The following is a 13,579-nucleotide window of genomic DNA, read 5'->3' as shown; positions in this document are numbered from 1 at the left end:
GCAACGGTCAAATACGCCCCCGTTTCCTGTCGCTCCAATCAAAATACACACAACTAATCATTACTAATTCCAAGACGTATAGAATACATAAATGTAGCTTAAAAAGATGTGACGTCTTACACAAACATGAACTAAAGATTAAAAAAGTGCCAAGAAACATCATTAGACATGCAGCAACTATTAAGGAGTACTTTTTCATGTTCTTACTGAAAGCAACAAGTGAGATATTAGAGAGCGCGGCGTGAAGCCAGAACAAATCATTCTGAGCCAACAAGGCCACAGTGAGCAGTACCCTGCAAACTCCCACTTAAATCATTCACAGGTTTAAAGCATCACATCTTTTTTCAACCACTACATAACGGTGCCATGGTGTCGCCAGCCCCGATCAGAGATGTTGGCACGCAGTTCTGGACCTGAAGCGCTGTTTAAGACTCCTTGCCAGATTCAGGGGAGCGAGCTGAGAAGGAGCCAGAGTGGAGGGATTGCAGCCCCAGAGGAGCCCAGCTGCTGCCTGGGAAACAAAACCCGGACAGGCTCTGGCCCACGCTCTCTAACCCCAACCCCTCCCGTCTAATAAGAGAACTCAGTTCTTTTTTCCCTCTCGATCCACTGCCTTTTCCACTGTCCCTCTGCTCGGGAGTTTAGGGGGAAATAAGTCAGCGGACTAAAGGAGGAATGATCTTAGCCACCCTGCTGCACATTCCCCCAATATTTCCCCCACTGTTGTTCCCAAGCCAGTCGCACATGTTCATGTTCTCACTCTCACACACATTCATGTCCACGTGCACATGTGTGACACTCACCACGGTAATGGAGGCTGTCATCGTGGTGGTTGTGCTGGTGGTGGTTCTCCAGAGCAGGGGGGCTGCTGGCACCCAGCTCTGCCAGTCTGCGGCTGGTGGCCGAGAGCTCGGAGCGGAGGTTGGTCACTTCCTGACTGGCAGACTGGATGGCCCCATCAATCCTCTGTGCCAGCTGTTTGTTGTCTTCCATCATTTTAAGGATTTTCCCCTGAGGACCAAATCCACACAGAGCAGCATGGTGTCAAGTGGAGCATTAGACGGGGTGAAGCCAAGACCCCTCTCTCCTCCAGTTATCCCCCTCTCCTGTCGTCCTCCTCTTCCTCCTCCACCTGGGCTTCCTCTCTCACAGTTTACTTTGCACATATACAGAGAAGAATAAGCCAAGACGCCAGTCCCTCTCCTGTCCTCCGCTGAGCAGCACAGAGATGATGTCTACCTGTTACTGTCTAAAGAACATCTGTGTGGCCGAGCACCACACACTCAGTGGAAGCATGTGCTAGTGTGTGTGTGCAGGGCAAAGGAGAGAAAGAGGAGAAAAAGAGGAAGAGCAAATGCAAAGAGAGCAGAGAGAGAGAGAGAGAGAGAGAGAGAGAGAGAGAGAGAGAGAGAGAGAGAAACAGGACAGAGGAGGAAAAGAGATGCAGCCCAGCAGGCGGAGGGGAAAGTGAGTGCTCCCGCCGAGGAGAATGTGCTGTGAGCAGCTGCTCTCAGAGAGGACCCAGCACACACTGAGATGACATGCAGCCTTTTAAATGGACTGTACCATGTGCTGGAGGACCAGGGGAGAGGTGGAGGGGGGGACGCAGTTGGACTGAGCTGCTCTCCAGCAACTCTCTAACTACAGCTGTGTATCCCACACACTATAGAGTCTGTAATGAGTTAGAAACCGGAGTCTGTAATAGGAGGAAAAGTACAGATTGTTTCTTTCTACTTCTTCTTTCCCCGATGTCCCTGCGCTCAGAGCTCGGTGACAGTGTTAAACCCTCTGACAAGCACTTGTCAAACCCTCTGTATCTTTTCACTCCCGCTCCCACTCTCCCTTCCTCCCTCTCACTCACACACCCGCTGTCTTTTTGTCTCTCCCACCCCCCCCCCACCTTCTCTTTTTTTTTCATTCCATTATATATATTCATCTCTTTGTCCTGGGAAAGCTCACCCCCACATCACTGGAAGGGGAAGGGGGGCTGGCTCAAGGCGCCCAAGGGGAAAACATTTCAACTCCGAGAGCAAACTTAGCAGAGGACAGAGGCGCAGAGCTCTAATAGGTTAAACACAAAGAGGAGAGGCCCGGAGAATTACAATTGAGCGGTGGCAAGAACACAGAGCTTCACAACAGTTGGACGAGAGGCCACGCAAACAATAAACATTGCCGTTAATTCTTATCTGCGCAGCTGTAAAATGCCATTTCACACTCAAAAGGTTAGAGACTTGGGGGCCTGGCCTTCTTCCCTTCATCCAATCTTAAAATGATAGTGCTGAGCCATCACAACATTGAATCTGCATTTGACATTTCATTTCCCAAGTAAGAAAACACATCCTGTCTCTGGCAAGAAACTGAGGTATGTGAGTGATACATCACTCAGATTCTGTCATCCGCAGCCCGGGTGATAACAGCTACACGCTCATTGGTATTCACACAATGGCAGATAGAGACAAACAAAGATGGCCCAGCAAGCTCACAAGACTGACGAGCGAATGAAACACACAATTTGGTGGTTGTACCAGTAGTTAGCTCACTGCATCCTGTCTTTGTGGCAGCTACAGATCATCTGTGAAGATCAGAGAGATCCAGGAGTGTGGCCTCAAATGGGCAACTTCAGCTCCTCCACTCTGTACGGTCAGGGGTGAAGATTATGACAATATATATAATATTTAGGGGCTACTTTAATATCAGTTTTTTTTTTTTTTATGATTTTTTGCTTTAATTTGTATCTTGAAGTGTCGGGACCTAAAAACACACTTTGAGCTGGTGATTATAAATGCTTTCTCATATTTCATCAGAATCTGAATATTAACTTCATTACAATATTTATTGCCAGAGCTACAAAATAAACATATACTGTCCACAACAAAGATAAATAGTTTTGTTAAAGGTTCAGTGTGTAAGATTCAGGTGAAAGAGATCTATTGGCAGAAAAATTATCCCAGTGATGTTTTTACTATTGTGTTTCATCTAAATTGTAGCAATTGTTGTTTTCTTTACTCTAGAATGGGCCTTTTATAGTAAAATAATTTATATTAACATCACGAGCGGGTCCTCTCTACGGAGTACGCCCTGTTTTTTTCAGTAGACCAAACTGGACCAACTTAACACCTTTTGAGTTTTTATGACCACTGGAAGGGGAGGGTGAGGTGAGGGGTGTTCAGCTGCAACACGGCAGTTAACCACTACATGTCACTAAATTCTACACATTCAACCTTTAAAGGAGACATCTTTTGCTTTTTCTGTTATTCTTTCCTCTAGAGTGGTACATAGTTTTTTTTTGTGAATGTAAAAGTTCTACAAAGTTAAAAAGCCCATAGTTTTTGGTAACAGGAGCCCCGGGAGCATGGACTGTTTGAGAGAGATGACAGGTTTTTATGGGGAAAGCAAAACAAAATCTAACCATGAAATGAAGAAATAATGCTCTCAAAATGAAAGACCGCAGTTTTGAATGAAGACAGGAAAGAAACTCCACACAGAACAAAACGAGCAATTAATTTGAAGATGTCATCTTGTCTCCTGGGAAACAAGTGATGGCAATTTTTCACAGCACTGACATGTGCGGTCGTTAATTTGCTCACAGTGGTGATGCCAACTTGCTGTTGTTTAGCAGGTATAATGTTTACCATGTTCTGCAAACTTATTTCAGCATCTAACATTTGCGAATGAGCACTAAACATAGAAGTGCAGGTGAAATTGATGGGAATGTGGCTGGTTTGTCATTTGCCCAAAAATCGAAATATTGGACAAATTAAATGAATTTATATCTAAAAGTAAAGGTTAATGGAATCTTGATTTGATGATGACTCTACTTGTAATATTATGCTGGACTCGCACATATGCATTGTATCAACGCTTGACTATGACAACAATGACAGTTTCATGCTTAGGACACACACCACGACCACTTTCATGCTAATGTGCCATATCTATCAATGCAATGTTGATGGGACATAAAATCCACAACCAGATGAGTGCACACCAGGTTAGCAGGTGCCTCTGCCTCCTTTTTTGCATTTACGTGATTTGATTGGATAGTGCCTCTGTTCCCGCATTAAAAGTTGAACTCATCTTCTGCCGTACACAACACGAGTAATGTGACGCAACACAACCACAAAGCAGTTCGGCAACACTCCACCTCACCCCATTCAAAGTGAATAGGCAGCGCTTCAGTTCAAGCCTCCAATGTGTACACGTTGGGGGATGACCACATTCAGTCTGCTTCGTTCTCTGAAGACCATGAAAGTCTGTAACAACATCAATCCATCCAACAATTTTTGAGACCAAATGGGTCGACTGACTGATAATATGACATTGGCTTAGTTAAAAATAATTAGCTACTTCCTATTGTGCTTCACCAGCACATATGCAGTCCTTCGCTCAATGCTTATCTCTGATTCCTGTCCTCTGTCTCTTTCTACAACCGGACTTATCTCATACAATCATAATGTCAACACCTCTGCTGTCCACCTCACTACCCACGATCCACAAACAGGACAATTATTAGGCTACAGTTACCCGAGAATATGAAAACAAGCATTGGCAGGTTTGATCACATGACATGTTAGCAGATCATTATCATCGTCTAGACAGTCACATCACTGTTCCCGATTAGTGCACTGGCCCTGATTTGTAGCTGATGAGCAAAGCACAAATGTAGCACATAGCCTGTGACACAGGGAGGAGATAAAGGTTGTCTCCACTTCTTACTCTGCACAAAGAAGGCTCCTGAATTCCTCTGCAAATGTTTTTTCAGTTCTTTTTTTTTAAACCATGCAAAGTCTTTCTTCATATGAAACCACAACCACAGTCTGTTTTGTGCTATAGGAGTCAGGCTTCCATACGTTCACCTATGGAATGTGAGGAAATTAATGATTTTAGGGTCAGGGGTCAGGACGTGTCCCAGATACACATCAATAGGCGGACAAATACTCTGAGGATGTGTAATTATGGAGTTACCCAAACACACAAAGTCCTCCTCTGTCTCCACAACTGGAATAAAAGCATGTACGGCCAAGGCAGAGACCTCAAGACTAACACAGGGATTTCAGTACTTAACTTTAGGAAAGGTTGATTCCGTTAAATAACCAGTTGTCCCTCCAGCTATGGATTTGACTCCCTTCTCCAAACTTAGCATGTTTGTGTTGTTAGTTTGCTCACTTGTTTGATGCTATTAATGAGAAGTTTAATCAAGTGTGCCGAGGGTGTGCAGTTAAAAAGAGGTATTGATAAACAGTCACCATGACTGTCTGCCTGGGTTAATTGAATATCGACTAATCCTGCGCACACTGGAACGGTTTCCATTTTTCCCCAATAGTACAGTGATATAATGCCCTGCTCAACTATTTATACAGGTCTTATCAGGGTCGTTGGGAAAATATCCACACTCGACTAACTAATGTCCATCAATTACTATGAGACAAAGATATAGTGCCTGTCATGGAGGGAAATGGGGAAAGTGTAAAATTAAGGAGTATAACTCAACAGATGAAAAAAAACAAGGGCATGCTCTGAGGAATGTTATTTAAGCTGAATTATGTGATTATTACTCCCTGCCTGGTATACACATAAATGAGCTGTGAAGAATTCCGTAACCATATTTCATAGTCATTTTCATTTAGGTTATGATGTGAGAGCAGGAAGATCCATCAGGGGCGAGCGAACGCTTAACTCTCAGACCTCTGCACTGGTCAAGGACTCTTCCCACGTTGCGCCCTTGGGTCACACAGTGCATGATTGAATCTTTAAAATGCAATGGCGGTCATTTGGGGCATTGTTGAAATCAAGACATGCTGTGCAAGCAGGCTGCAGAAAATCCCAGGAATGAGCAAACACTGCAGGGGGGCTAATCATCTTAAGTTGGGCCTGACCCTTAGGAAATTAAGCAAAGGTGCATGAGGACATAAACTTTGTCCCATGCTACTGATATCACAATGTGAAACGTTACTCCAAAATAAGCACGTGATGACATGTATGTAAATTTAATTTAATTGAACTCGCTAAAATAAATTAAGTTAATTCAATTAATTTAATTTCCGAAAGTAACATCAACTACTTAACTTAATTTGATTTCAGTAAATTAAAAAAAATTAATTAGATTGCATTTAATTAATGAATGCAATCTAATTTTAAAAAAATTATTTACCTAACTAAATTAATTTAATTTACAATTGAAGCTATTTTTTTCACTGTGATTAAAATATCACAGAATTTCACTCTGTGATATAACTTGGTGATGTTGCAGTTCTTATTTGTTCAGCTTTTACTTCAGACATGTACAAATCTAACAAATCAGAATGTGTCACTTCCTCCCCATCCTCCGAATTTAAAATCAAGAACAATGAGAAACCTGAAATATTTGAAGTTCATTGCATGGCCAGGAAATAACAGACCTCATTGCTTAACTGACATTAGAGTGACAAGAATTCCTCACTTGGAGACACCCCTTCAAAAGACAAAGGGCTTTATTAAAGCATGCTGCTAACATGGTTTTTGTTTATATATTTCAGGCAAGCACTTTAGAAAGCATCCCTCCGCCTCCATACAGACCTGCTCTGAATAGAACCATTCACAGACTGTAGGTCTGGATATCTGTATGTCAAAATGTTTCCACTGGAAGAAAACAGCAGGTTTCAGGCCATTTTATTCTCAAAATAATGGCAATTTTCACACACAGTCCTCCGTCTGCCAACATCAGAACACAAGAGTTTCGATTTTTTACATGTACACAGGTTTGTTGGCGTCATAATTGGATTTTACTTTTGTCGATTGATGGTCAGTGTAAAAAGCTCTTGAGACAGTTGAAAAAAGCACTTGAAAAGGACCGAGAAGAAGAGTTTGAGTAAGAGTGCCCTTTCTGAAGTTACCACTAAAACACGTTTTTGTTGTGCACCTACACCTTCTTTTCTTTGACAGCATTTGTGACAAAATAGACAAAAGTGGTCTTTGTTAGTCAAGATCAAATAAAACACTGGGTTCCCACAGCAATAAGGCAGCACTGACACCTGAATAAGCTGAGATTCTTGAATCATTTATATAGCAAAAGAAAGAATATGTGCTGTGTTGCAGCATGTGCGTTGTTTAAAATGTATGTAAGATAAAAATCGTCAGGCATTCACTGCTCCACTGTAAGTGAATGGAAAAAAACCTGCTAAAAACTACACAAAGCGTAGTTTCTATGGCACAGTTCACAGCGCAGAATGCAGATTTACAAAATGCAAATGTCACAGTTGGATCAGAAAATTGGGTATTTCTAATACCGAGCGAGTGATGGCGAGAGAAAGCCTTTGGCCTCCGAATGCTGACACACAGGGGGAGAGGGGCACTGATGGGGTGAATGGCAGAGAGCGGAAACTCAACTCTTTGTAATTGTAATATTTTCTCTCTTTCTGTCTCTCTCTATCGCGCTCTTTCTTTTTACAGTTCTCTTGCTCTGGTTAGTTTGCACCTTAATGTGAAAACTGTCTTCGGTTTAACCACACGGCATAAACTAAAGCAGCTGTAATCGGTATCTTTATATGAGCTATGGATCACATGATTACGTGTAATGCCAAATGTGTTGCATGTAGTGACAAACCCATGGAGATTCATCAGCCGACTCCGTAGCTTCCTGCAGCTCTAAATGAGCGTCTTTAACTTATTATTATCGGTTCACTGCCCACGACGCGTAGTTTCACTCGCACTTCTTTCATCCGTGTTATTTTCAGCCACAGCAGGCAGATGAGAACACCCTGATAAGCATGTTGTACTACCTGCTCTGCGACAACTGGTGAAACATAAAGTGAGCAACTAGCTGGTGATTGTAGTGGATCATTTAGACACCAGAACTAAAAGGGGGAGGGATTTTGCTGTGACATTCAGGTACACTAGATGCTTATGTATCTGCTACTGTCTAAACATGCAACTGTTGCCACAAAGTTCTTCATAGTAACTTTATAAAGTTAGGTTTTGTCAGTGTTGTTAACTGCTTGATTCTATCAAATACAACTGCCAAGGATTTTCTGTACACCTTTTTGATAACCATAGACTGTGCATAAGGATGGATGACATGACTGCTCACACGTGTACATGAAGTACACGTCAAACATTTTTTTCTCAAAAATGGTTTCTGTGATTTTAGATAGTTCTTCTCACACTGATGTTTGTTCATGTGTTAATCTTTCCACTATAGGTTTGGTTTTAATTAGTTATTTGAGGCTATTAAACGAGGTGATTGACAGCTGAGGCTGACTCACGATTGGTCGAGCACGTGTATCGATGGGATCTCGCTCCATCCCCACGACGGCTACTGCACGGACTCTGGATGCACGATGGCAGTGTTCGTAGCCAAGATATTTTATCTTCAGTTTTTTCTTCTTTTCGTCTACCTGCTCAGGGTACAAAAGTTCTGAGGAATGACATACAATCACAAAAGCTATTTTTCACATTGTTATAATTGTCTCTAGTTTTATTTGGGCTTTACTAAAATTCTATCGACATTTTTTGTTAAATCTCAAACAGATATTTGATCACACACAAGCACACTGTCGGCTGTCACCTAATGCACAGATGTCTTTAGCCCCTGAACACTCATTCAAACCTTCAGCCGGCTGCTATCAACAGGTTATTGAGTAAAAAGCAGCATCTCCTCTGTGGCTTAAACTTTGGCACAGAGATAAAACTGTGATCCCTGAAGCTGGCCTACAGACGCAGAGATAAGACCTGGAGAGAGGCACTTATTATCTGCCGACAAACTCACCACATGTGTCACACCAAAGTCCTTCCCAAGTTCCACCCCGACACCTTGCAGCCATGTCCTTCTCCCACCTCTCATAGTCTGATAATAATAAACAGTTTGACAGCCACTCCACTTGGAGATAACGGTTCGACAGGGCTGCGGATGAAATGCGGTGCCAGGGGCTGTGATGAGTGTCAAGATAAAGGCTTGTCTGCGGGTCTCTGGGGGAATCAAAGGGAGAGAGCATGCAAGGACGAGGCAGTGGGGTGTTGGGCTGTGATGAACTTCAAGACCACTGGGGGGGGGGGACGTCTGAAGATGGAGAATCAAACCCCCCAAAAAATTACATTCCTTCACAGTTTCTCATTCCTACTCTCGAATAAGACCCTCTTTTTCCCTCTTGCCTCTTCTCCACATGATCTATCTTCTGCTCCCTGCTGGATGTTTTCAGTCATTGCGCCTTGTGCCAGTGATCCTCTCAATCCATTGCCGGGCTGAATGTGGCAGTTATCTCCGATGACATGCAGATCATGCTGAGATGATGACAAACATATGCGATAGAACGAATAGTACGTTTTACACTCCGCTGCTTTGCTGCTGTCTAATTGAGTTCCTCACCCCTGGCATTGTTCTTCACTCTCTTCTGCAGGAGCCACAATTAACCTGTGATGTTGAATGACTTGGAGACATACCTATAGCTTGCAGGGGAGATGAGACAGATATCTGACAGTGTTATAAACATTAATATGATTAAAGCGTGTGGGCAGCTATAGTGGCAGCTTTATCACAGTCTGGATCCTGAGCATAAGAGCTACAGGATGTCATTATTGATCAGATGTTTAATTGAGCAAGGAGTTGTATTTAGGTGAAGCTACGAGGGGGATATCTCCCAAGGTAAAACATTTTCTCCAACACACAGAGAACCTCATTCATTGCCAACTTTTCCTCCATCCATCTCTTGCTCTCAGACAGTTTTTCTTCTCAGAGCAGAGAATGGTTTTCGGAGGGAAACTGCCGCTGAAATCCCCCTGACAGAGCCTCTCCCTGTTGATTTATGATATATGTTTGGTTATTTATTGGCTAATCATGGCGGGCTGCTGAGAGCAGCTTAGAGAACACCTGCAGAAGACAACTGGGCAAGCCTTGGATAGAGAGATGAAGTGGCACGGCGGCTGTCTGGCTTTTTCATGTGAACAGCAGAGAGATGCTTGTTTTCAAGGCTACAGAATTAATGGAGGGTAGGAATAGATTGACTTTTTTTTTTCAGGAAACACACTTATTTTCTCTCATAAATATGAAGCTACAGCCAGCAGCCTGTTAGCATAGCTCGGCACAAAGACTAGAAATACTATGGGGAAATGGCCAGCTTGTCGAAAGTACTGCAATCCACTACCGCCACTTTAAAGTTGACAAATAAACGTACAATATTTCATCTATCTACATTAACTGAGAGTGATTTCGATCTTCTCATCAAACTTTCATCAAGTGTTTTTACCAAAATGTCCTTTTAGTGACCAGAGCATGTGACCAGCATAAAGTAAGTGAAGCTGCTGCAGTGTGCGGTGAAAACACAGCCAGGATAACTGTAGCACCGAGGGCGAATAACTGACACACAGGTTTAGCAAAGAAAATAAAAAGGGTTTGCGGCGCCGGAGGACAGATTAATCCATATCTGACAGAGAGCTGCTTCACTAGTGTATTGATAAGGAGCTTATCCCCCTTGTTGGTGTGTGTAAAGGCACATCTGCAGAGCCTATTGATTAAGAGACTCAACTCACTATCATGTGTTCCCACTCCAGAGGAATGCTCCAAAGAATAGCAACACTACAGACAATGATCACTCCATCACCGCTTTATCGCCGTCCTTATGCAGCTACTTTGTATGCACGTCAATACACTGTACACTGTTTCCAATTTCTTCACGTCTTCCTCATCTGCTTATCCAAAATGCATTACTGCAAGCCGTAAAAAATATTCTTGTCCAATTACTGCCAATAAGTGCTATTTTTTTGCATAAGATGACAAATACAACAAAAATATTTTTAATGAATTATAACATCATAGAGAAAAAAATCTTATTTCATCGGAAACAATAACATTAATGAGGCGTCAAGAGAATTCAAAGTGGATGAAGAACTGCAAGTCACAATGCACTCAGAAATGCTTTCTTTATTTACTGAAGCTAATACTACAAGATATGAAATGTGTTGGAACATGGTGAAAAAATGAGCAACAAGGCGAGCGCAGAGAAAGATAAATAAGGCAGAGAAATGGACGGGCACGGAGAGACGGCGCGAGGGAGACGAGGTTTTCGAGCCGAAACACGTGGAGTTGCGAAGTCATTTATTATATTTCAGCTTTTATCTCTGCGAGCGAGAGCCGAGTTATCGGAACGGCTAAATTGAAAGACATTCAAGCGTGCAGCGGAGTCGGTAAAGGGAACACTGATGTCCAGAGACTCTCTCGGTATTCTCGACTTAGCATACTGTTCTGCATGGAGAGCCACTTTCAAGCACACAAATGCGCCACACACACACACACACACTCCCACACCAGTACTCACATGCATATGCACACACTGAAGTATCTTAAACATTAAAATGCAAAAGCAATTAAATGCAAGCCACAACAGTGCTGAAGAAGTGCCAACCTGACAGCAGGAGTTTGATTATTTTAATTAGAGCAATATGGCTGACTCATCCATGAATACATCTGAAGGAAAAGGAGGCTTCACTTTCCTGACTGGAGTCCTGATTTAGACTATAGCTGCAGTTGTTAGGCTGCAACTATACGCTGAAGTGCAAAAGGGGCGAAGCACTTATGTAAATGTCTTTCAGGAGACAAACTGCCCTGATGAGCTATTTTTATAGTTTGCCTTCCATTTAGTGGCTCAAACTTATTCTAATTGTAAATATATGTGATTTAAATGCATTTACTACGCCGGCTCCTGCAGGGGCTCGGAATTGCATTAATCTGCATAGTAATTGAGTTTGTCTGATTCCAAAACTTGTCTGGCTCAGGGAGTTTAGCTCTTGAAAGGGATTATAACAGGGTATTAATACTGAGATGCACTGAAAGCAAAACAATGCAAAGTGCATTTCTGTTTCTTAAAATGTTGCATGTGGGCAAACTAATTACCACAGAATCATTATCATGCTGAATAAAGACTATGCTCCCGTAGATGCAGACATGTCCCTGTGTGATTGTCGTCCTTTGTGACTACAGCGTTTCCAGTTGTAATGTTTTGTGTTTGAGTGCTTTGTTTGTGCACATGTTTTGGGGTAAGCACTGCCGCTGTCTTGTTGTTTGAATGTGGGATTCTATCGGAGACACAGTCAGAGGGAGTGGAGCCAGGAAGGAGGAGGACAAAAATGAGTATTTGTCGATCACCACAGCTTAGAGCTACAATCTAAGGCAGTTTGTTTAAAAAGGATAACAATCACGTTGGGCCTAAAAAACATCCGTTGCCTAAACATAAACGACAGGTGAAGTAGAGAGGCTGCACGGTTGGTACATTCTGTTTGCGGTTGCATACAAAACACTCTCCACTCCTTACCCCTGCAGAAACACGTCTTCTCACTCTAATGTCATTTATAATTGAAATAATGGATTGGATGGAACATGTGGTAAAGTGTGTTATACTGCAAAACGTCACCTATTACATGTTTGCAAAACCTGTGTAATATTCATGGTATTGCAGAGTGGTTGAGGTTCAGTCATCTTAATGTTGTTTCCTGTTATTTCCATAAAGATCAACCCATTTCCTTACATTATCCCTTTCTCCTTTATCTAAGTGTAAAACGTTTTGCCTTATATGTTTAAAAAACATGCTGTCTGGATTTGTATGGCCAAAGTATAGCAACAAATGTGAATATTTAATCTTTAGCTCTCTTTTAGATGAAGGATCTGGCTCTTATGCTCCCACATGATCCAATAAGTTCATCAGCTGCTCAGAACAGCAAAGGTTTGATCATCTTTAGTGACAGGACGGGAATAAGGAACCACCAGAAGGACCCTGCCTCAAGGATCTCAAGCAGCAATCAGGCTCATAAGGAGAGACAAAGAAATAGCTTGTTAGCTGTCTCAGTTGGGTAAATGAGATCTGCATGACTTCAGTCACTTTGAGCATCTAAGGACAATTTGAGTCAAAAATAATACTGTATCTAGGTTGCAGACCTCTTTTTGGACATTATCCGATAAGCTCTGGTGGCCCTGAGAGTTTGACAGCAAATGTATTTTGTTGAAGTGTTTTGAAGTGGAATCTAAAAAGTGATTAGTTGAGGTTGGCTGTCCCTCAGTGTTGTTGGAAACCGAGACATGTCATCAGATATATTTGCAGATAAATGCTGTTCACGTAATTTGACAAAATACATGAATTGAGAGAGAGCTCTCAGGGCCACCGTAGTACACAGACTATATGAGAGATTATTAAAGTTGGTAGTGCCGGGGCCACAGGAGGAAATTATTATTACCTCTGATTTGGCATCTTTCAGCTGCAGATATTTCTGGACATCCACTTTTTTTATTTTGGCAAAGAAGGACATAGTAAAATGATACATCTGTGGTACCAGGCTTGATTGGCACATAATTGGGTGTCATCTGTCTAGCAATGTGAACGACTATATAATGGCTACGCAGTTACTTACTTTAATATACCCAGGAGTAACATGTACTAAATACGAGAGGAGTCAAAGTAGACACTTGGGTATAGAGACACACAAGAGAGACATGTTTGACTGATGAGAAAAGAACAAAACCAGTGCCACATCACTGATTGCAGCACAGTTATTAAAATGGCTGATTAAAGTATTGCGGTTGGCCATGGGTCAGTATCAGCAAACACAGTTTGATTGTCCA

At 42.3% G+C, this 13,579-nt stretch overlaps 1 protein-coding gene across 5 annotated transcripts in view; it reads right to left on the bottom strand.

Annotated features, from left to right (window-relative positions):
- kaznb (kazrin, periplakin interacting protein b) overlaps positions 1-13,579 on the bottom strand; it is a 108,952-nt gene that overhangs the window by 63,021 nt on the left and 32,352 nt on the right. For 4 of the 5 annotated variants that reach the window (XR_004694839.2, XM_035149983.2, XM_035150028.2 and 1 more), the window contains exon 4: positions 804-1,011. Coding sequence is in view for 4 of the 5 variants with exons in the window: in XM_035149983.2 (XP_035005874.1) it covers positions 804-1,011 (208 nt within the window). In the remaining variant the exon portion in view is untranslated. Of the gene's footprint in view, positions 1-803; positions 1,521-13,579 lie in introns of those variants that run through there. The other variant, XM_035149991.2, reaches the window with a different exon arrangement.

This window comes from Hippoglossus stenolepis, chromosome 3, assembly GCF_022539355.2.
Source record: "Hippoglossus stenolepis isolate QCI-W04-F060 chromosome 3, HSTE1.2, whole genome shotgun sequence".
NCBI classification, from domain to species: domain Eukaryota; kingdom Metazoa; phylum Chordata; class Actinopteri; order Pleuronectiformes; family Pleuronectidae; genus Hippoglossus; species Hippoglossus stenolepis.
Note: the sequence above shows the minus strand (reverse complement) of the source record. Positions and strands in the feature narration are given on the sequence as shown.